At 39.7% G+C, this 24,885-nt stretch overlaps 1 protein-coding gene across 3 annotated transcripts in view; it reads left to right on the top strand.

The window, feature by feature from the left end:
- Positions 1-24,885, top strand: part of RASSF6 (Ras association domain family member 6) — a 58,257-nt gene that overhangs the window by 763 nt on the left and 32,609 nt on the right. For 2 of the 3 annotated variants that reach the window (XM_027087590.1, XM_027087588.1), the window contains exon 2: positions 11,291-11,389. In XM_027087590.1, the coding sequence (XP_026943391.1) occupies positions 11,325-11,389 (65 nt within the window). In that variant the 5' untranslated portion in view covers positions 11,291-11,324. Of the gene's footprint in view, positions 1-11,288; positions 11,390-24,885 lie in introns of those variants that run through there. The other variant, XM_027087589.1, reaches the window with a different exon arrangement.

The raw sequence follows: 24,885 nt of genomic DNA, 5'->3' as shown, positions 1-24,885 counted from the left end.
CTCTCTCTCTCTCTCTCTCTCTCTCTCTCTCTCTCTCTCTCTCTCTCACACACACACACACACACACACACAAAATTGAAAAGGATTTCTGATATAATTTAAGACTGCCCCAAACAATGAAAGGATAATCATAATTAAATGAGAGTCCATGAGTTAAGGGTCCAATTCTGAAGCAAGAGAGCTATAGGTTCAAATCTTGGCTTTGCCACTTACTGGTTTGTCCCATAGCAAGTTACTTAACCTAGCCAAGCTTCTGTTTGCCATCTATAAAGTAAGCGTCATAACAGTATCTGCCAATAGGACTTTGATGGGAATTAAACACTTAGCAAGCCTTCTATAAATAGCTATACATAGTGCCTCCAATTAGCATTAAGAAATTTGCAGCTCTGCCAAAGGGTCCATGTCAAGGAGGGTGAGTGAACTAGTGAGACCAGACAGTATGGGGGTACCGCGTTGAACTGGTTTCCAGTGAGTGGGTCCAGGACACGTAAGCAGATGGCAAGTGGGCAAAGCTACTCATTCCTCTGAGTAGCAATGAAATTATCTGGCTTCTTGCCACTTTTCCAATAGAGTATGTGGTGGCAAATTCAAACTTTTTGCTACTCAATCATTTTTACTTTGGGGAAATCTCACTTATATGAATATGTTATTTCTAACAAGAAACAATGATTTCATAATAGGAGAGAAACACTCAACCCCCTGTTGTAGAACCCATCAATTTTGAGTTTTATTTATGAGACTGCCCCTGAATAACTTTGATAAAATTAGACCATATAGTCCATGTTCTTACATTGTAGCACATATTGTATTGTTTGTATTAAAGTGATATGGACTTTTATTTGTGTTTACGGACAAGAAACATAAATGAATGATACCTGTGTTCTGCTGGTCTTTACCACTTAAATTATAGGGAAGTGAACTTACTTTATGGTTCTTTAAAGGGCATTTTGGTTAATGTTGCTGATGGTTTTATTAATGTGGATGACTCTGAGGAAGGAATAAACTTAGTAGGTGTGACTAGCAAAGTATTTCCAATTATGACATTTTATCTTTTTATTAATATAAAACAGTTAAATGCTTTGCAATTGATCCTAGCTTAATATTATCATTGTTTTAATGTATTCAAATTGCAGAGTTGAAAATCTGCAATGTATGTACTGTGTTTTCATTTTGTTTGTTCGAGTTTTTTTTTTGTTTCGCGGTGGCTTTTTGTTTTTAGAGATAGAAGGAACTTTTTTTCTTCCAGTTTTATTGAGATATAATTGACATACAGCACTGTATGAGTTTAAGGTGTACAGTGCAATGATTTGACTTACATGCATCATAAAATGATTACTACAATAAGTTTAGTGAACATTCATCATCTCACATAGATACAAAATTAAAGAAATAGAAAAACAAATTTTTACTTGTGATGAAAATTCTTAGGATTTACTTTTTAACAACTTTCATATACAACATACAGCAGTGTTAATTATATATATATCATTTTGTACATTACATCCCTGGTACTTATTTATCTTATAATTGGAAGTTTTACCTTTTGACTACCTTCATCCAATTCCCCCTCCCACCCACCCTTATAATGGGATAGTGACTGGAGGATTGGAGATAGAATTCTAAAGCCAAGTAAACTGAACTGTACTATTATATTGTCCTCCGGGGCTTGAATCAGTTTAGTGTAGTTTAACTAAAAACTTATAAAATAATCCAATCTATTTAGAATAAATTATAGTACCAGTGTTTACTAAATAGTTTTCAAAGAGGAAATATGCCTTTATGCTGAATAAATATTGTTAGAATTTAAACAAGTTATCAATATTTGATTTTTGTATTCCTTAATAGGCATATATCTAAATAGCAAACAGTAGCCCCAACTGAGATAAATCCATTAACCATATTTGAGAATAATTTGAGATTTATTTATTTAACCACATAACCAGTTATAAATCTTCCTAAAGTCTATTTTAGTATACAAATGTTTTTCTACTATTTCTAATGCTTATAAGATTTTGTGATAAACTATTAAATGTTTTGGTCAATCAGAAGAGATAGAAGTAACCAGCAGTGATTAAGAAAATATTAAGTTTTCTGGTTACATTTAAAATAGTATAACATATATGTAATATGTCTTTTTAACATGTAATTCAAGGTTTCATAATTGATACTTGTTTTAACTTCCTAAAGTAAGATGCATCCTATACCTTTCATCAAAATAGAAATCTAGTGCTAATAGTCAATTTACTTGTACAGATTCTTCGGTTACAATGCAGACAGGGAATTTAGGGTTGTTAGAGATACATGGGCTTCATATAAAAGTTTAGATTTTTAAAAATAGTCAAGTAAAGGTCAATTGAAAATACAACCTCTGAGAAAGAACTTCTTTTGAATGTTCTCTCTTTTCACTGAAGTCTAGGGTTAGAGAGGATTGGATCTGTTGGAAAAAAATCAGTCTTTTAAAGCTATCAAGTAGAGTGATTTCATCATTTCATAACATCGTCTCAAGTACCGAACAAACCAATACTACTGCTTTCAGTAGTTGAACATGAAGGTGTCTCTCTCTTAAGGGATGAGGGTGTTATCTTAGTAGCTGAGATGGTTGAAGGACATCGCCATCATTATCCCAGAGTCTAGGAAATGGAGCTCAAGAGGAGGGCTGATTCTTTTGCAGCCAACAGATGAACAGGAAAAATTGAGCCATGGCCCCTGTGAAGTCAACCTTAGAATTTCCTCTTGGAAACCCAGATGAAGCATAGACTCTTGAGCTGTGCCATAGAAGCAATTCCAGAAGAAGCCATCGGCAGATGGAGTAGCTCCTTCCCAGACTGAGCGGTGGCAAGATGCCTTGAGTCCTGAATGGCTTCCAACTAGCTCGCTTCTCCTAGTGCTCCTGCTTTTCTCACCTCCCTGAGGGCACTCTGGGGAGAATGGAGCACAGGCCATTAGCGCCATGTAAATATACAATAGCATACTAAAAGTTTGGCATTTCAAATTAGATTCCACTGGACTGACTGTGATGGTATACTCGCATAGAAGCCTGGTTGTTTGATATTCATCCTGTTTATCCTGTCTTAAATTCAAGCACTGTAATACATTTTTGTTTGTATCTCAAACATTCCCTAACTGCAATCAGTATCACTTAATAAAGTGATAGTGATTATAGTCCAACGCTCAACTTTTACCATCTCTGCAAATGACACACATTCTTTAGAAAAAATATGGAACCAATTATTTCCCAGAAACCACACTTTTCTTGACTCTTTTCCTGTTTTCTAAGAATTGAATAACGATTAGAATTATAGATGTTTTGTCTTGTTTCCTTGAAGTGATGTAATTGTATACGGGTCTACTCTTCTCTACTACAAGGTTCCACGTCAGAGCTTAGAGAAAACAGCTGTATTTTAGAGGTAAATACATATTTGTAACTTTCCATTGCTTCTTCAGGCCAAAATAATAATTAAAACAAAACCCACCATGCATACAGCCGTTAATCTTAATTCGTAATTGAAATACACACTCGCTATTCTAATGTTATACTCTCTGCTCTTTTTTCTTTTTTTGGAATTTTTATGGTGTGTGTTATTAAGATATGTTCCTTGTATATGACTTAGAAAGTACATATGAAATCAAAAAGAAAATAATTATCACTCAATTTCATAGATCTCAATTTTACTGTTAATATTTTTGTACATCTCTCCACATCTTGAATATACAGATATTCATAATTTTATATATGTCTTCTCTACATACTTGCATATATACATTCACTCTAGGAGATACAAAAATGAAATGAGCAATCATCCTGTTCTAGAGGAAATCAGGTAAAATAAAATATGATTAGGGAGAGAAAGTAGTAAGTAATTAGAAAGCTGCAGATATTTTGCTATCAAAGTTCAAAGGCAGGAGAAATTCTCTTTGGCTGGAGGACCCAAGGAAATTAGCACATGTATTTTTTTTTTGGTTCATTGTAAAATCATGACCACTTTGACACTTCCTGCACACAGGGGCCTCAGGAATCAGGAGCTGCAGATACAGATGCAGGCTACACTTCCTGGCTAGCACAGCAACAGCACAGAGAGGGAGCTCATGAAATATTTGTTGATATACAAAAGAGTGAGCCAAGTTTCCCACTTTTAAACAAGCAACCATTTAATTAATCCATGCTTGGACCAAGGAAGGTACTTTAAATGACCGGCCTTTTTGAGTTAACTGGGCTTCACCTCCCATCCTCTGGCCTCATTCTGGCCAGTCCAGGCAAGCCCACATCTAGGCAGGATGCCGAGCAGGAAGAGGTGAACCACTGATGCTCTCAGATGCTCTCTGTTCTCAGCGTTGCCCAGATACTGGTGCTGACTTATTCTGCTTTCTCAGGTTCCTGAACCCTGCTGCCTGCTCAGACTGATTCTATCTTCCTGGTCTTCTCTCTTCCCTGTTGAGCCTCCAAGGTCTGTTTGAGCTTAGACCTGCCTAGCACTTCTAGGACTGTTTATTTCTCCAGGATTTAATTACTTGCCTATTTAATTCCATATCTCTTGAGCTCTACTCTGTCTGGACATAATTAAAAAATAAATAGCCAAACATTAAATAAGTGATCTTATTTCATATACAATCTAAGTAATAAGCTCTGGCCCCAGGATGGAAGAGCCCTGTATGATTATCCCTCCCAGTAAAGTATATAGATTTTTAACAACTACCTTCCTCCTCAAGTCATAGTTTGTTCTGTTCTACCAAAATAATTGTGAACATTCAAAGTAAGACCCTTAGGCTTCTAGACCTGTAATTTTTCTTTTGTTAATAAATCTTTCTGCTAATCACAACCTCTGGTTATCCTCCTCTTAAGCCTTTTGAGGTAACTAGCTCAGACTCATAAATTTACCAAGTCTTTATAATTTAGAGGATATTCACCAAGGCATTACCAGATTTTAATCTGCAGTGAATCATGGTTAATGGGAATGGAAAAGGGAAACTATTGGAATTCATAGATCGATTTCTCACTTCAGCAATTAATAATAAAATGGGACTTTTACTAAATCACATTTTTACCTTTCAGGTATTTCAATTGTTTGAATATTTTGCTTAGCCAGCTTTTGGATTCAGACACGGTCAATATTATCTCCTATTCAATTAGCATATACTGCTTATGAAGAAAAATTTTATCCTATTTTCATTTTTCTTTCATAATTTCCATTCAACTGTCCTTATTTCTAGGGTCAGAGAATAATGTAAGGGCTTTTGAAATTGTTTTCTTTTTAATTAATTAATTAATTTTTGGCTGCACTGGGTATTCCTTGCTGTGCACAGGCTTTCTCTAGTTTTGGTGAACAGGGGCTACTCTTTGCTGCGGTGCGCAGGCCTCTCATTACGGTGGCATCTCTTTTTTCAGAGCACGGGCTCTAGGTGCTCAGACTTCAGTAGTTGTGACACGTGGGCTCAGTAGTTGTGGCTCACGGGCTCTAGAGCACAGGCTCAGTAGTTGTGGTGCATGGGCTTAGTTACTCCATGGCATGTGGGATCTTCCCGGACCAGGACTCGAACCCATGTCCCCTGCATTGGCGGGCGGATTCTTAGCCACCAGGGAAGTCCCAGGGCTTTTAAAATTGTTTAATCACATCTTCTGAAGCTAGCTATGATTTGCTTCAGCATAGGTCATGAGTTTGACAATATAATTACATAGCGATTTTTGCTATCTTTAATGATACATTAGCTAATTGTTTTTATGAGCACAAATAGAATGGATCCAATCAGAAAGCCACTGCCATGATTCTTCAGCCCATCACTGTCAATTTGCACTTTGTGCTTCTTCAGTTCAAAATATCCCCGACTTCTAGTCCCAGCTAAAATATCATATTAACTATGAGGTCAAGAAAAGTTTTATTAATAGTAGTTAGTCCTTTGGGTCACAGCTACAATTTGACATTTAGTCAGTCACTCAACAAATATTAATTAAATCCCTTCCATGTTCTAGCCAAAATTCTAAGAACTGGATGTACCCAGGTAAACAAACAAACAAACAAAAAAGCCCACAACCTAAACAGTTCATGTTGTAGTTGGGGAATACAGGCAATGTAAATAAATAAGATCCTTTCAGATACTGATGTGTACCTAGATGAAAATAATGCGATAATGACTGGCTGAGACTTGCTTAGGGAAAGCCTCTGAGAGGAGAGACTCAGGGACTGAGATCCGCATGATGGGAAACAGGCAGCCACGTGAAGGTCTGAGGTAAGGTGCTCCAAGTAGGAGGAGCAGCAAGTTCAAATCCCTGAGGCAGGAATGAGCTTAGGGAGTGACTGAAAACCAGAAAAAAGGCCAATATATTGATAGATGAAATGTAATCAATAAGGGAAATAATGAAGGGAATGAATACTGAACAGATTGACAGGATCTTGGGGGTCATCATAAGGAGGTTATATTTTATTCTAGTTCATTCTTGGAAGTCTTTGCAATGTTTTAATCATGAAATGACAAGATCTAATTTGCTCTTTGAAATTATCATCCTGGATACCATGTGGAGAATGGAATATGGGTCACGATGTGGGTGCAGGGAAACCAGTCAGGAGGCTGATGCAATAAGCCAAGAGAAAGATGGTGGTGGGTTGGCTCAGAGTGGTAGCAGTGGAAACAGAAGCTTTGGAGTTACCTATTGGAGGTACCAATAGGACTTACTTTCAGATTGGAATCTAGTTATGATGAAAGAGGAGAAAATAAGACTGAGTTTCAGTTTTGGTGCCCAGTTGGGTAGACTGGAAAGAATTGTGGAGGAGGAAATTCTGGAGCATGGGAGAAAGTCAGTGATTGTGGTTTGGCCATGTTGACACTGAGATGCCTGATAGACATCCAAGTAGAGATAAAGTAGGTAGTGACATGAGTCTGGAGCTCAGCAGAGAGGCTGGGATGGAACTGGATTAGATTAACTGGAAGAAAGTATAGTTAGAGAAAAGAGGATGGCTGAGGACAGACTATTAGAACTAGCCAGCATTTTATATAAAGGAAGAAGCAGTAGAGAAGGCTAAAAAGTTGAGACCTGTGAGAGCAAGGAAATAAAGTAAGGTTGTGTGATTGCTGTTTTGTCTCAAAAGTCTCCAAAAAAAGTGTATCAGAAGGAGGGGACGACCAACTCTGTCAATTGCTGCTAAGAGGCAGAGAAAATGAGGAGAGAAAATGAACCACTTGGCAAGATATAGGGTGCTGGAATGTGGAAGGAGAGGTACAGGAGAAATAAAAGTATAGAAGTAAAGAATAGATGGTAAATAATTTGGATCCAGGAGGGAGAAGGTTATGTTTGGGTAGCAAGGTGACCACCCTGCAGTGGGGGGGGGGGGGGGGGGGGACCTCACTAGGGAGCATCAGTAACTCTTTTTGAGGATGATTAGAATGACAAAGTCTAGGGGCAAAACTCAGGTTTTAGAAGCAAGAGCAAAGGCTACATAACCAAACAGCCCAGACCAAATCTTGTGACTGAGTAATTGGGATTTGTTGGGCTCTTGGAGTTTGCTGTGTCTCTGTCTCAAGGGAGCCTAAAATGCCCTTGTAGCTTCTGACCTATACAGTTAATTTGCCTGGTTGGCTAAGCTTCCGTCTCTTCTGTCATGAGTCCTCCACAAAACCCCCTTCCAATGATGTGCTATCAAAGAGGATGACATTCCCAACTAGAGGAGCACCACTCTTTGAGCAAGAGGATATGAGTAGAAAATTAGATAAGGTATAAATCAATCATGACAATACCAATGGACAGCAGAAAGTGGCATCACAGCAGTGTAGAACAGGTCATGGGGAGATTGATACGATCCCACTTGAGCAGATACTAGAACCTGCAATGATGAGGGAAAGGGAAATAGTGAGAAGAGACTTGATGACACGTAATTCCACTAGACTAGAAGGCCTGGTATTAAAGAAAGCTTCAATTTTGAGTTGGGAAATGTAGGTTTGGGTGAAACTGCAGAAAGCCTGAATGTCAGGTTAAAACACTTGGGCTATATTTGCTAAGAACGAGATCCCAAGGTTTGTGAACAAGATGATGTGATGATCAAAATGGTAAAAGCATAAAGGGAAACTAGTCAAGCATTCAGCTTGACTATTACAGCTTGAATATTACATTATGCCTGTTGAGATGTGCTCAGAGCTCACTATAAGGAAAAACTATGCATCAGGATTTCGTGAGGATAGCTTTTATCTTTTTTCTTTCTTTCTTTCTTTTTTTTTTTTTTTTGCTGGTATTCTCCTGAAGAAAGAAAACATAGAATGTCTTTCACACAGCTTACCCCAACCAAAATCAAAATGACCTGCTTCAGAAGGAAAAGGAGGAAATTCCTCCCCTTTTTTTAAAAAATAAAAAAAAATTGAGTTATTTGTAGTGAGGTGGATGGACCTAGAGTCTGTCATACAGAATGAAGTAAGTCAGAAAGAGAAAAACAAATACTGAATGCTAACACATATATATGGAATCTAAGAAAAAAAAAAGGTCATGAAGAACTTAGGGGCAAGACGGGAATAAAGACACAGACCTACTAGAGAATGGACTTGAGGATATGGGGAGGGGGAAGGGTAAGCTGTGACAAAGTGAGAGGGTGGCATGGACATATGTACACTACCAAACATAAGGTAGATAGCTAGTGGGAAGCAGCCGCATAGCACAGGGAGATCAGCTCGGTGCTTTGTGACCACCTAGAGGGGTGGGATAGGGAGGGTGGGAGGGAGGGAGATTCAAGAGGGAAGAGATATGGGGACATATGTATATGTATAACTGATTCATTTTGTTATAAAGCAGAAACTAACACACCATTGTAAGGCAATTATACTCCAATAAAGGTGTTAAAAAAAAATGGAACTTTTCTCTCTAGCCTACTTTTTATCCTGGCTATAGCTCCTATGATTCTATAGGCTTGAAGCAATGATAATTAAATATTCTATTTCTGCAAAATGGAATGACTAGAAAATATTATATAAAATCTCTGGTCACACCCTAATGCCATTTATATGGAGACATAAAGGAGGTTATTACTCATGTCTGACCACAGTTTCCAGAGCCTGAAGGAGACTGGAAGGATGTTACATCACACTTAATCAACCCTGCAAGTCAGAGCTTGATTTTGGCTGCCTGGTAACTTCAGGCTGTGTTTGTGAGATGGGACAGGGTTCAGTCAGTTTGAATTCAATTACTGGAATAGAAGGAATATGTTCCCTTGCACAGAATCATACAGGAGAGAATTTCTTCTAGAAATACTCCAAAAACAGACTTACTAAACTGCCTGATCCTTCCTTGCCTTGGGCCACAGTTTCTCTAGTTTTTCAGTTTACACAGTCCATGTTCCTTTTTTCTGCACAGCACCAAACATGGCCCTAGGATTTCTTCTCTACTTTAGCTAGCTTGTATTATCATGTTGCCCCCCAAAATTTCAATGATTGCAACATGCCTCTTTTTGGATCACATAAGCCTTTGGGAATTTAATATCTTTTTAAAGAAAATAACACTGAGCTGCTATATAAACAGAAGTTTAAAACTAAATGAATTTTTTTAACAAGTCAATTTTATTTTACAAATAAAATTTGGAAATTTTATTTACAGGTATAACAGGAAGACATGTAATTTTTTCTCAAAAATATCTAGAAATTTTACTATAAAATATAAAATCAGGAAGGCTTCAGAAACATTATTTCAACTAGACAGAATTCCTCATGGGCCTTCTCTTTTTTCCTTTTTACACTTCTCAATAAAGCGTAAGCTCTGTACCAGGAAGCAGCAGCTTCAAACACCCTAAGCCCATCTGTGCATTTATAGATGGAACAGGAGGATAACTTTTTTTGTGTGTGTGTGGTACGCGGGCCTCTCACTGTTGTGGCCTCCCCCATTGCGGAGCACAGGCTCCGGACATGCAGGCTCAGCGCCCATGGCTCACGGGCCCAGCCACTCCGCGGCATGTGGGATCCTCCCAGACTGGGGCACAAACCCGTGTCCCCTGCATCGGCAGGCAGACTCTCAACCACTGCGCCACCAGGGAAGCCCGAGGATAACTTTTAAATCACTAAAACCTGGTAGTATCGGAACTGTGGATAAATGCAAAAATGAAGAAAATTCTTAGCATGTATTCCAAATCAAATACTAAAAATTCAGAAATAGGACTCCTTATAAAGGGAGTTATGCCAAATTCAGACATACTGGATCCCTGCATCACTGGGAGCGTGGCTAGTACAGCCGTGAACTGGGAAGTGATTATCAGCACATCTCTGGTCCAGGATTTCACTTATAAATTTGCAAATCAGTAGCATTTATCATGGGCCAACATTGCAGTTTGTTTTGTCCTTTGTTAGAAATCTTGCTCCATTCCTGTCTGCCTTTCTCTCTCCCCTTCTCTATCACACAGTTGTCAGTCTCTTGAATTGATTACCAAGGGGAAAACCATATGTCAAGCTATGTATTTCTGGCTCATCTAGTACTTCTTCATATGCCCTCTTTATCCTCTTTCTTTAGATGGTCAAAATTAAATTATATGTTCCTCTTCCTTTACTACTATTTTCCATAAATTATATGAAGAATATAATTTTCAGTTTAAAATGGGAAACTGATATCAAAAGAGAATAAAATAGATTTTTCTCAAAAGCATGTATTGAGTAATAAGAATGCAGTAAAACACCTAAACATCTTAAAGCTATATGGAGGTGGGGGAGGGGGTGGGAGGGGACGGGAAAAACAACACAGTATTACTTGTTCCCAAAACAAATTATCCTGTGAATAAACATGAAAAGCAGGTTTAGAGGATGCCATTTAGAAACCCACTCAAAGTGAGTTGTAGTTAGAACTCTGAACTTATCCTCAAAATTAATTCCCTTTGGCATAGGAAAAAAATCTTTTAAAAGAATCTTAGAACAGACAAATTTATAGAAACTCAAACCCTTTTCAAGCTACAAAAACAATGCTGGAAAGAAAAATAAGAGGAAACCCTAAAGACATTCAGACCTTGCTTCAAATTATTTGTTCCACTACTTACTAAGTGAAATGGAAATAACACCCCTACTTTGCTGGCATGGTCTGAGGAGTAAATGAGCTAACATCCATCAAATGGCCGACATTCAGAGTGTAGGATCCAGAGCAGGCACATGGTAAAAAAAAAACTCTCTTTCCTCCCGGCCCCTCCAACCCAACCCTCATGCCCATACAAAAAACACTACTTAAAAATTCTCCCCAAAATATTTTTATACAATAGGGACACAACAAATAATTTCAGTTTAAGGCAGAAACTGATTTATGAATGCATCACAGGAACATATCATTAATATTATTCTAATGTTTTAGGGTAGCCTCAGATGATCTCAGAAAGGGGGAGAAAATGACTATGATGGCTCACCAGTCCTCTTCTTGGATCTTCATCAATGAGAGGACATTCATTACCAGGTAACTGTACACCTGTATTATATGTTATTCTAGTTATCAGTTGTTTGTGGATTACACCTTTTGTGTATTACACATTTTGTCATTCTAAGCTTCAATTTTTTTTTTTTTTTTTTTTGCGGTACGGGGGCCTCTCACTGTTGTGGCCTCTCCCGTTGCGGAGCACAGGCTCCGGACGCGCAGGCTCAGCGGCCATGGCTCACGGGCCCAGCCGCTCTGCGGCATGTGGGATCTTCCCGGACCGGGGCACGAACCCGTGTCCCCTGCATCGGCAGGCGGACCCTCAACCACTGCGCCACCAGGGAAGCCCTCCATTCTTCATTTATTCACTTAAGTAGTTATTCAGCTCCCATTCTGTGACAAGCGTTGTTCTGGCAAGACAGAAGTCACCAACTTATTAAGCGATATTTATTTTCATGCACAGAAATACATGAAAATGCTGCAAATTAATAGGAAAACAGACCTTCCTTAATGAAAATTTTGCTTTCAGCAAACATATGATCCATGAAATAAGAGGTATTGATTTAATAGCACAGTAAGCAATATAACATTTATGTCTTACTCCTGGATAAGAATTTTCTGAGTTTAGAAACTTCCCTGAGTGAAGGGTGTTGGCATAAGTTAACTCCATGCTCAAATGATTAAGATTCCAGTTGCTCTTTCCTTGCCTGGGGCTGTCACTGCTCTGTTGCTTCACGTGGTAAATATTCTAAGTGAGCTGAGTATTTAAAAAAAAAAAAAAAAGTGGTTCCCTATGGTTGCTTTCAAAGTGCTTTCACTTCAGGTCTTAGGCTAAAATCAGGGCATTTTAGGGGTGAGTAAATGCCAATCCTGAATTTGAAAAAAGAGTTCAAATCCAGTTCTAGAATGTAGATCAGATTTCACTCTCGGAACTTGTTAGATTTTTTTATTCTCCTACTTAGGCACCTAATACAAACCCTTGCAGGCTGCAGCTCTTCCAACAGTGGCCACAAGGCCCATGTGCATTCCTGTCCTTACTAACTAACTCTAATTAGCATGATGTAATAAATTTGAGCAGAAAGTGCATCACTCCAAACAGTTCCTTTTGCCAAGCATGTTGGCCAGTACCCTTTGCTGAAACAAAGAAAGCAGCCACCTGCACCTCTGAGCACAAACTCAGCACAAAGAGCCAGTGTTCCAGGGGCTGCGTCCTACCTGGCGGGCAGAACCAGAGGGCAGTGTTTGCCCAGGTCCCATGGCCTGGGTCTTCTCTGGATCAAAGGAACTGGCGCAAACACTGCAAGCCTCAGCATGCCCTGCAGGTAGGTGTATAAAGACAGGGCCACACTCTTCTGAAGACCTTTGGACTGTTGTCTTTAATAAAGGATAACGGAGTCCTCCCTGACATATTTTGATAGGAGTCAGGATTTTAAAATAAGCCAGGGCAAAAAGTTTGAGACATGTGTAGGACCATCTCCTTTAAAAATGAGGAATCTTGGGCTTCCCTGGTGGCGCAGTGGTTGAGAGTCCGCCTGCCGATGCAGGGGACGCGGGTTCGTGCCCCGGTCCGGGAAGATCCCACATGCCGCGGAGCGGCTGGGGCCGTGAGCCATGGCCGCTGAGCCTGCGCGTCCGGAGCCTGTGCTCCGCAACGGGAGAGACCACAAAAGTGAGAGGCCCGCGTATCGCTAAAAAAAAAAAAAAAAAAAATGAGGAATCTTTTTCTATGTGGGAGTTTTCCTTTTAAATTTATGTAAACATTCCCATTATTCATGTCTGGTGACCTAGTAAAAATTCATTTTTATTGTGAGAAATTGGATATCACAATTTTACATAAAGGTCAGTAATATCACCCCCAGACTAGTGAAAAGGGTCATTAAGCTTTATGTCAGATATTTTTCAATGAATATATATTGTTAACAGTCATTGAGCATACCAATATGACTGCTATTCACAATAAAATGTATCTACTCCACATTTACCTATTTTATCACTTTAGTCCATTAAAAAACAACAAGATCATCTGTCTGCCCAATACACACTGAAAATGTTTCAATAGAAAGTCTGATGAGGTCAAAATTCAAAGACTCCAGAAATAGATGACACAGAGTTTACTTGAATTTCTGGTCCTGTTAGCTATGCTGGTAAAAGATCTTTCCCCTCTAAATGTTGCTCAGCATTCAGTTTCCTATATTTTACTCCCTAAACAAACAATTGCTGAGAGCACACCATTAGTCAGACGCTGACTAGAAGCTGACTAGAAGCAATTTTGAGCCAAAACAGACAAGAGCCCTACTCTCATGGAGGCTGGAGTCTGAAGCCACTAATCTCCAACTTGAGCCTTTATCAGAATCTCTGGAGGGCTTGGTAAAATAAAGATTGCTGGGCCCCATTCCCAGAGTTTCTGATTCAGCAGTTCTGGAGTAGAGTGAGCACTTGCACATGTAAGTTCCCAGGTGGTACAGATGCTACTGCTCTGGAAATCACAGTGAGACCACAGCTCTAAAAGCCTGGTAACAAAATGAGGTCAGTGTTCAGAAGGAAAAGAACCAAGTTCTACGAGAAAAAAAGGATCTAGCCTAAGCAGGGAAGTCCAGAGATCTGAAGGTGTTGCAAGCTAACAAGGTTAAGAGAGTCAGCAGGAGAGCACTCCTGACACAGGGAGCCAGCCTGACATCTTCACGGCCAGAGGGAGCACAGAGTTCCAGCCAGTGAAAGTTCCCAGAATTGTTGAGGTGCAGGACACAGGAAAAAGCATCTCTGGGGCTTCTCTGGTGGTGCAGTGGTTGAGAATCTGTCTGCCAATCCAGGGGACACGGGTTTGAGCCCTGGTCTGGGAGGATCCCACATGCCGCAGAGCAACTAGGCCCGTGAGCCATGGCCGCTGAGTCTGCGCGTCCGGAGCCTGTGCTCCGCAACAAGAGAGGCCACGATAGTGAGAGGCCCGCACACCGCGATGAAGAGTGGCCCCCACTTGCCACAACTAGACAAAGCCCTCGCACAGAAACGAAGACCCAACACAGCAAAAATAAATAAATAAATTACTAAACTCCTACCCCCAACATCTTCTTAAAAAAAAAAAAAAAAGCACTTCTGTAAAAGAGGCTAAAGAGGAAGAGAGACCAAGCAGGACTTCACCTGCTGTGATAAGGATTTGGGGTTTTTATACCAAGAGCAGTAGAGAGACATTTAAGGATGTTAACCAAAGCAGATGATATGCTTATGTATGTTCTACATACTCTGGATAGAGTGTGAAGAGTAGATGGAGGATGCCCAGAATAGAAACAAGGAGGCCGCTTAATATATTTTTTCCAATGTAAAGAGAATCGGTGGTCAAAGTCATGGCGACATTACAGAAGAGCACCATAAAAGCCCTGTAAGGAAAGCCCTGTCTGTAGTTCACGCTCACATAGATGACTCCGAGGATCACTGACCACCTGCTGTGTTTCAGACACTCTAGTAACAATCCGGATGGTCCAAGTGGCTGAAAGCCATATCAGTCTGAAAGGCTTAACAGAATAGTTTCCCCATCTCAAGGGAACAAGGGGCATCAGACTGTGATGTCAAGGTAATCATCCTCAACCAGCACAATATTTCCCAGCTGTTCATACACAAAGCGTGTTCTTTTACCATCAGCCTGCATCTGCTCCAATCATGACGCGTGTTGTGTGACACATCTGTGTTTACTTTTTAACTGGCTTTAGAAAAAAAATCTATAGGGCATGTATTAGAGAGACCTAAAAGTTTAAATCATGTAAAAATGAGAAGCAAGATCCTAACAGAAGCTAGAAACCAACGTAATTGTTTCATTTCCTCATTTCTACACCCAGCCCCACAGCAAGTCCCATCAACTCCACCTCCAATATACAACCACTTCTCACCATCTAGTCCAAGCCACCACTATCTCTTGCCTGGACAACTATTACTGCCTCCTAATTGGGCTGCCAGCTTCCATTCCCTGTCCCCGTAATCCATCCTCCCCGAGCAGCCAGAACGTCTCTTTACAATGTCGTCACGGCGTCCTGCTTAAACCCTCCAAAGCTTCCTATTGCAGACTCCTTACCATAAGAAGTCTCTCTAAGGTCCAATGCGATCTGGCCTGGAGAACTTTTAGAACCTCATCTTGAGCCATTCTTCCCTTGTTTTTCTCCTTTAAACATGTCAAGCTTAGTGCCGCACACAAGATGTGGCACCGGCATCTCTTGCTCAGGACACTTTCTTCGACTCTGCACAGGGCTATAGCTCCTTCCCATTATTCAGGTGTCGGTTTAATATTTCAGGCCTCCTGATCACGTTCTCTAAAATGCCCTCTTTCATCTGCTGCATCACAGGATGATGTTTCATTGTTATTATGGCACTTACCCCTATGTAAAATCAACATATTTCTTTATTTGCTCTTTTGTTTTGTTTTTTTTTTCTATCTTCTTCCTCCAGAAAGCAACTCCCATCACTGCACGGGCCCCATTGGTTTTAAATATTGCAGTCTCCCCAGCATCTATTACATTGTCTATTACACAGTAATCCCTCAATAAACTTTTGTTGATGATGAGTGAGTATGGGAGTATTAGCATCAAGGAACTAAATCAGGACTTTAGTATTTTGGCTTGACATATGTTACCCTTAAATACTGTTTCATACCTAGTGGCAAGGTGATTATATCAGGGCTTCTCTCCATTTTAACATACATGCAAATTTCCTGGGGATCTCGGTTAAAATACAGATTCTGATTTCTAACAAGATGCCTCCCAAGTACTCAGACAATATTTGGATAGGAGTCACCCTTGAATCCCGTGATAGAACAATGACCTCCTAAAGATGTCTACTTCCTAATCCCCTGAACCTGTAAATATTTTACATTACGTCACAAAAGGGAATTAAGGTTGCAGATGGAATTAAGGATGCTAATCCATTAGCATCCTTTAAATTTGGGAGATTATCCAGATGGGCCCAATGTTATCATAAGGGTCCTTATGTGGGAGGGTAGGAGAACTATGTGAAAAGATTCCATGTCAGAGTGATGGAGTGGGAAGGATTGTATAGCCAATGCTGGCTTTGAAGATGGAAAAGGGAGCCGGAGGCCAAAGAATGTGGGTAGACTGTGGAAAGTGGAGAAAGCAAGGAAATGTATTCTCCCCTAGAGCCTTCAGAAGTACAGCCTTGCTGATACCTTGGTTATAGCCAGTGAGACCTGTAGAACTGTAAGATAATGTTTATGTTGTTTAAAGCCACTAGGTTTGTAGTAATTTGTTACAGCAGCAATAGGAAACTAGAACAAACCTCCTCCCAAAGAATGTCTGCAAGGACAGTGTTCTCTGGCCTCTTACTTCAGTAACAGAGGAGCAAAGGGCAGAAGTGTTAGCAGGCTGGTTATATGTAACTATTTTAGTTTCAGTTGGAATGTCCGCCTGTTTCAACCTGCAACCTGCCAGTTGATAGACTTCCCTTCCCCTAAAAGAAGAATATCACCATGATTCTCAGCATCCTGAGATCTAAAAGATCTCAAAAGTGTGGTCTCTGGGACTTCCCTGGTGGCGCAGTGGTTGAGAGTCCGCCTGCCAGTGCGGGGGACGCGGGTTCGTGCCCCAGTCCGGGAAGATCCCACATGTCGCGGAGCGGCTGGGCCCATGAGCCTAGGCCGCTGAGCCTGCGCGTCCGGAGCCTGTGCTCTGCAACGGGAGAGGCCACGGCAGTGAGAGGCCCGCGTACCACAGAGAATTAAAAAAAAAAAAAATGTGGTCTCTGGACTAGCAGCACCAGAATCATCTGGGAACACGTTAAAAATGCAAATTCTCAGGACCTACACCAGACATAACTCAATAAGAAACTTTGGAGGTGCCCCTCATGATCTGTTTCAACAAGCCCTTCAGGTCGGGTTTTAGAACCATTTATGTAACATAGCACATCTACCACTGTGTTTCATATTGTCCACACATTCAGGGCACATAATTATTCTGTAGTTTTCAAACAGCTTTTTCTTGGGCACTAAATATTTCTTTGTTCTCTCCAAAACCATCAGCTACAACAAGAAACAGACTCTTCCATCAAAGTGGAGGTAGTTTCAAGTCCCTACTCTGGATTAGAATAGAATATAAAAATCAGTACTAATTTGCAAATAGTGTCAGGGCTGCGAGCCAGAGACCATACTTCTCTGTGTTTCAGGCCAGAAAAGGAGATTGTAGAGCATAGACTTCCCTCATTCTTTCTTCCCTGTCCACAAACTCCTTGGGCTGCCCTTAGGAAGTCAGCTGCATGTGATAACAGAAACCAAGTCTGATGCGGAAGCTGCTCATTGCAGCCGCCAACTGGAATAATAGACTGTGAATTTTTAAAAAATCTTTTTCATAAAAATCTTCAGAAGCCAAACCCTAGAGGGAAAGAGAGTAGATAAGTATCTTCCTTTATCTGAGGTTGTTAGAAAACAAGCTAGTGTGTTAAAATATAAAATCTGATAGTTACGCTTATAAAGGAATTCTCTTCAAAATCAGTTCTAAAGCACATTCCTGTCTTCTTCAGAAGCACGAGCATTTTAATAAATGATACAATCCTTCTTTGCCTCTCCCTTTTTAGACCCTCTTCCATGTCTTACCAACATCTAGTGACATTGTTCTGAGTAGCTACAGCTCCTCTCTTAAACAGTGGAGTTTTCATAATCAAGAAAACATTTGGGGGGTTTTGTTTTCTATCAAGCAACTAGCCAACAGTCACTTCAAATTTCTTTTTAATATTGTGAAATTATACCTTAATTTTTAATCCTTTTGCTTTTATCTGAGTTCTAGGTGTTAAGGACCTGAGAGAAGTGGATAGATGTATTCATTAATAGCTCCAGGGCCATTGTTTACAGGGGTAATCTTAAAAAGATGTATACCTCGGAAAATACAAAAGTCACAAAATGGCCAAAAGCAGCCAGAGGGTGGGAGGTGAGACAAGTCTAGTTATATTACCTTACTGATTAATTACTAATGGATTTCAGGAAACTCCCAGGGCCTTTTTATTATCAATTGTCAGCACTGACAGAGACTTAGGGTCTAGAATAGAACTGCTTGGAAGAAAAAGATAAACAAATCACAGGCACCATCCTCCTAACCACCAGCAATAATTAATGATACTTGAGCAGAGTTGCTAAAGCTGTTGAAAACCCTTCCTTTTCAAAAACGGCAGCCCTTTGAAGGACGTCGGGAGAGTTCAACAAATTCAGGGCTCCCTGATCATTTTAGGTTTTGCATTTTTGCTTCCATCGAGATAGCCCTTCCCTTCCCAGCTTCTCAGTATTCAAACTGGGGAACCCAATCCCTTCATTTGCAATGGAAATGAATAACCTACTTTGCTAGCTGAAGAACGTCTCTAAGCAAAGGTTGAAAAGCAGTCTTCTTTCCTCATCGTTTGAGCCAGGAGATGAGGCCAAAGACAAAAAGAAATGGAGCCGCAGCCACTTATGAAAGAGGGGCGGCAGGAGTTTGCAACTTTAATTCCAGGATTCAAGTTGACAGTAACGAAGGATAACGTGGGTTAAGAGAATTCTGCTACTGCTTGCAGACATCAGTAATATGGAATGATGGTTTGTCTTGGCAAAGAGCTTAATGATAAGGCTTTACTCGTTCTTTTGTCCGCATATTTCCTGGTTCCCCTTTCCAAAAACATACAGAAGTTCATATTACATGTTTATGGAAGAAAAATTATGAAAACATTATGACTGTATTATGCACTTACTATATAGAGTTTGAAAAGTATACAGAACTACAACACATAAAATAAAAAATCAAAACCGTAATTCCCAGAAAATGATCAATTTGCTATCTTTACATGTTAATATATTTTTTGTAAAAATAACTCTGAGTTAAGTTTTAAATCCAGTTTTTTGAACCTGACATTAAATAGTTAATCTCATTGCTAAAATGTAACATTATGAACAAAATTGGGAGGGGTGACTGTATAAAAGAGCAAGCTAGCATTTTTATTCTGCCTCAATTTCTCATCTTTTTGAAAAGACTCTTTCGAATGTTTTAGGTTCCTGCTCTTAAACATGGTAATACAAACAGCAGGATGCTGTCTCTAGTGCTGCTGTCACTATCTGGTTCCGTGGCTGCCTGGCTGGGAGCCTGAACATTTTTCAGCAAGTCTCCAAGAGGCAGAAATAACACAAACTCAGGAAGCACAGCCATGGCCAAATTTGCCTTTGGTGACTACATTGGGCTGTATTTTCCACTGAAGTTTATTTTGTGTCATGTGGCAATCTCTGAAGCTTGCGTTGGGCTACAGCATACAACAGTATTTCCGATTTGCCTTTGTCCAAATTTTAAGAATCACTTAGTAAAGAATGAGACGGGGTTTTCTGGTTTCCAGGAAAAGGATTAGATAGCCACTGAATTATGCTGTAAATCATTACTAAAATGAGGGAGAACTCTTATTACAACAAAAATTTGACACTCATTCTGTCTATGGGTGCAGGGCATAACTCATTTCCATTCATCATGCTGTCCAATATGTCAATGCATATTACAGTTTATAAAATTAAACACAAAGTGTTTCTTCCAGCCAAATAGCGTGATAAGATTAAGGAACTCCTCTCTTGCTCAGCCCATTATTCATGACAAACGTCAGAATGTGGGTAATTCCCATCTGCTGAGCAGATGCAATTCAGACCACAAAGTGCAAAGTACACCTAAGCATTTTACAGTCAACTCTGGATCCACTTTTACTCATTAAAACTGAGCTGGGAGCCTTACAGGAACAGGGAACCTTGAAAGGAGCAGGAACCCTGGCATCATTCCCCTACACCTGTCGCCCCCCCATGTTAAGTCTTTCCCTGGTTAGCACTCACCCAGGAGCTGTAATGACTAATTCTGGGTGTCCATCTGCATCTATCAGGGTCCCCTCTCTGTACTGTCAGTGCACAGTGCCAGCTTCTGTCCCAGCGAAGCTTAAGATTCTATGTGTTCGTTTAGTTAGAAGTCCAGTTTACATGGAAGCTTGCTATTCCTTCGTTTTATAAAAACACTATTCATGTTATATATTATGTGATAATGTTTTTTAAAAATCCTTAGGATATATTATGATACAGTATTTCATGTTCGAGAAAACCAAGCTCTTCTTAAAAAATCAATTTATGTATCACACGTAAAGTATTGATATACAGGCTGTTGGTACCATGCCGACTTCTTGGGTGTCCCTGTGGCTTCTAGAAAAATTTGTAAACTGAGAAGACTGGATATGGAATTCATTCCTTATCACCCATTTTATAGCTTTGTTAGGGCAGCTGAACAGTTGTCTGGTCTAGGCTGGCGGGGGACTCTTTGGAGCTGAGAGGGAAAAGTACACAGATGATTTTTTTCCTTTTTATGAGATAGGGAGGTCCATAGGTAACATTTAAGTTAAATCCTAAAAAATACATTATAATTAGCACTGACAAGTCACCCTGTATATTAAATCAGTCTTCCCTTTCCTGACTAGGGACTGCCTAGATAACACTTCAGTGGTGGCCTTTGGATCTCCTAAACCAAATAATCCCTATACTTATTTTAGGTCTCTTCTAGACTTTAGATTCTTCTGTACATGAGGGACATTTGATCACCTTCCCACAGAACATAGCCTTGGCTCTCTACCCCAATACCATTGCAATTGTTCCACTCATCTTGCTGCCTCCGTGTTGTTTTGTCCTGAAATCTATCTTCCATAAGCTCCCTAGTGGCCCTTAGAAGCATCATACCTTACACTTGCCTGCAACCTCCAGTAAGTGCCCATTGCCTGCAGGGTGAATTTTAAGCTTCTTCAAATGGTTTACAGGGTTCCTGCCTTCTTCTTCATCACTCACCATTCCCCATTTTACATGTTCTACTCTTAGAGTCCCAACTCTTTGAGCTTTTGCCACAAAAACTACAGAAATATCTAGAATGTCCTTGTTAATATTTTCTTTGCCTGGGAAGCTTCTCACACCCTTCTTGCTTAATCCTTCCCCTCCAGAGTGCACAATAGGCAGCATCTATTCCCTCAAGCTCTCACCCACCTCAGTGTACGGATGAGGCCTCTTTATTGTGATCACACAGCAAACCATTAGGACAGGTCTTCTGTTAGAGGACAAAATTTGAATCAGTCAGCGGATAAGAGATAATCAACTTGACAATAACTTCTTCAGCTCTTTGTGCCCTTAATGCCAACAAGTCGAGTTAGAATGTTGCAGGCTACACTTTATCCTCCTGTTGTATTAACCCATTGCTTCAACAGGTGCATAGACTAATCATCTCCAAAATTTCCTCTGGTAAAGTGCATACGATTAAATTGTGATGAAGTTTTAATATTTGGAATGCATACACCATTACTGCAGTTGTTCACCTGACTTCCGGATTTTCTTTTCTAGTTCCTCACTTTATTACACCGTTAACTTACCTAATTTTATCCCAACACTATTTTACTGAACTATTTTCTTCTTCCACATGCCAAAATCCTTCAAAGTTTCACTGATAGTCAGAAAGATCCTGCCTGTGGTGAGAAAAATATGGAAGATTTCTGTGGTATTTAGTTACCCTGTGTTACACATGGTTTATAGGTTGGCCAACTACCTCTGTAAAGGGTCAGATAATAAATATTTTAGGCTTTGTAGGCCATTTGGTTTGTATCACAACTACTCAACTCTGCAGTTATAGAAATAAAGCAGCTATAGACAATAGGCAAACAAAGTAGTGTGGCTGTATTCCAATAAAACTTTATCTGCAAAAGCGGGTGGCCTGGGACCACAGTTCGCTGACTCCCTGGGTCATTTGGAGACTTATTTCTGTGCAGAAAGACTTAGTCAGGTTTTTTCAGATACAGAAACATTTTCCAAGTAGCTTGTTCCCAGAGAATAATCTTTCTAATCAAACATGGTGCTGAGGTAAATACTTTGAAGGATACTTGTACCGTACCTTAACATGCAGTTTTATCAGAAACAGAAGCTGAGGGAATAAGGTTATGTAAAGATTCATTTACTTTAATAACAACTCTCACAGCTCAGCATATCAGGAGTTGCATCCCAAGTGAACCGGAAATGTCCGTATGCTGCCCTGGCTCCCAATAATGAGAGCTATAAAAGTGTTCATGCTCTTTACCAGTATGTTAATTTTAAGGAACTATTCCACAGCAATGACTCCAATGAAACAAAATCCCTTGTGTGCCCAGTGATGTTTAGAACAGAAATATTCATCAACACTAAAATTCTAAAGTAAGCCAGCTGGGAAACGGAAAAATAGCATGGAGGAATTCTGTAGAATTTTTTTATGTGGTGTTTGTGTGGAGTGTACTGATCCTTGGAAATGTGCGCATTAAAAATTACAAGTGAGAAAAGTCAAGTGGAAAGTATGTTTACCTGATCTCAAACATAAAAATCAATATACATGAACTCTGTCATTCATTACTCATTAAATGCTTATTGAATAAGTACCCACTATGAGCAAAGCTCTGCTCTAAGCACTGGAAAGACAGCAATGAATAAAATAGACCAAAATTCCTGCCCTCACGGAGCCAAGTATTCTTATGGGAGGGAGACAGGTATTGAAGATCAAAGGGATTTTAGCAATTACTATATCTGGAAGTTTAATATCATGAGATGCCTCCCCCATAAAACAACTTATATAAAAAAGCTTTCCACCTGTTGATATGTTTGGTTTTATTTTAGGAATAAGACTTCTTCTGATCATTTCATTCAACCAGTGTTTGTTGAGTTCTTACTATGTGCCGTGCTCTCTTCCAGGCACATGAAACATAGTGTGAACGAAACATGGAAGCAAGCCTAGTCTCTTGGAGCTACAGTCTAGTGAAGGAGACAGAATATAAGATAAATAAATAAAATATATTCAAGGTTAGATGGTGACCAAGGGGCAGAGGTAAGGAGGAAAGCAGGATACAAATGTTGCGAGAAGGCAAACTTTCAGATTTGGTTGTCAAGAAGGACTCCTTGAGCAGGTGACTTTGGAGTAAATACCTAAAAAAAATGAATGCACTAACAGTGTGATGGCGTGGGAGAGGTCATTCTGGGCAGAGGGAACAACATGTATAAAGGCCCTGGGGTGAGAATGTGCCTGGAGTACTCAAGGAACATCAAGGAGGCCAGCAGCTAGAGTTCAGTGAGTGAAGGAAAGAGAAGTAGAAATGAGATGGAAGGTGTAAAAGGGATCAGATCACAACTGGCCTTTGAAGTCATTGGAAGGATATTGGCTTTTATTCTAATGATGAGAAGATATTGAAGAGCTTTGAGCAAAGGAGAGAGGTGATCAGGTTTGTTTTAAAATAACTCCTGCTGTTGAGAATAGACAACAAACACAGGGAGGCTTTTAGGAGACTGTTGCCATAACGCAGGTGAGAGAAGATAGCTTGGACCAGCAGGGTGAGTGACAGCAGCATCTTGAGCTGTGGTAGCACAAGGGGAGGATGGAGGTGTGGCAGGAACCAGCATTCCCATTGCCAGAGCCCACCTGCCACAGAGGGTGAGATGCCTAGGAGCAACAACTATTCCTGAACTGTTGCTGTATCTCCAGTGGAAAGCATAAAGTCAGGCACATACTAGGTGCTTAAATTAGGTTGATTAAATGTTGTAAAACAAAAGAGGAATGTGAAACGAAATCTGTTTTACAGCTGTCTCCTGCTACAGAACACTCTCCTCACCACTTTGTCTGCAGTCATTTTCCATTCTTTGGTTATTTATTTATTCTCTTATGAAAATATTTTAATTGTTAACAGTCAAAATAAAACTAACTCAAAATTTTATAAAACAACAATCCCGGGAAGAACTTGACAACAGAGAGGACAGTAGAAAAAAATTTAAAATCATCTCAAATCCTACCACCCACTAGAAATATTTTGATGTATATACTCCAGAATTTTTTTTTTTTTTTTTTTTTTTTTTTGGCTGCACTACAGAGCTTGTGGGTCTTAGTTCCCTGAACAGCGATCAAACCTGGGGCCTTGGCCATGAAAGCCTGGAGTCCTAACCACTGGACAGCCAGGGAGTTTCCTTTTACTCCAGAATTTTAAACAAAGAATATTTTTAAATGTCAGTTTGTTACTGTCAGATAAAAAGAACCTATACTTATACCATGTGGAAAATAACTCCTTCCTTGTTTATCAGGAAAGTCTTTCAAAATAGCACATAAATTAGCTATTACACATTGTATATGCAAAACTATGTGTTTATATATAGGATTAACCCACTCCACCCCCCTTAGGGAAGGCAAAGCTTTCATCAGGGTTTCAAAATATACTGTGACTTAAATGGGTTGAGAACCACTGCTTTAGATTATAAATTCAATTCAAACAGCTCTTTGCAGCCAGTCATTTCTTCATTATGGAAAATTTTGACGGACTTTTTAAAAATCAAATTCAACTTTGAAATTATTAACACACATCTTCACTAAGGGAAAGTAACCACCTAAGACCAGATTTTATTTGTTTTACTTTGATGATTTATTTATGAATTAACACCTTCAACATTTGTTGATGTCCTAAGAAGGCTTCAGTTTTCAATGACCTATATTAAAATGACAGAATAGTAAAGATTCCATTGAACCATTTTT

The sequence above is a fragment of the Aethalodelphis obliquidens genome, unplaced genomic scaffold (assembly GCF_003676395.1).
Source record: "Aethalodelphis obliquidens isolate GAN/ISIS:26980383/991018 unplaced genomic scaffold, ASM367639v1 scaffold59, whole genome shotgun sequence".
Taxonomy (NCBI): domain Eukaryota; kingdom Metazoa; phylum Chordata; class Mammalia; order Artiodactyla; family Delphinidae; genus Aethalodelphis; species Aethalodelphis obliquidens.
This window is presented reverse-complemented; position numbering and strand designations above follow the sequence as displayed.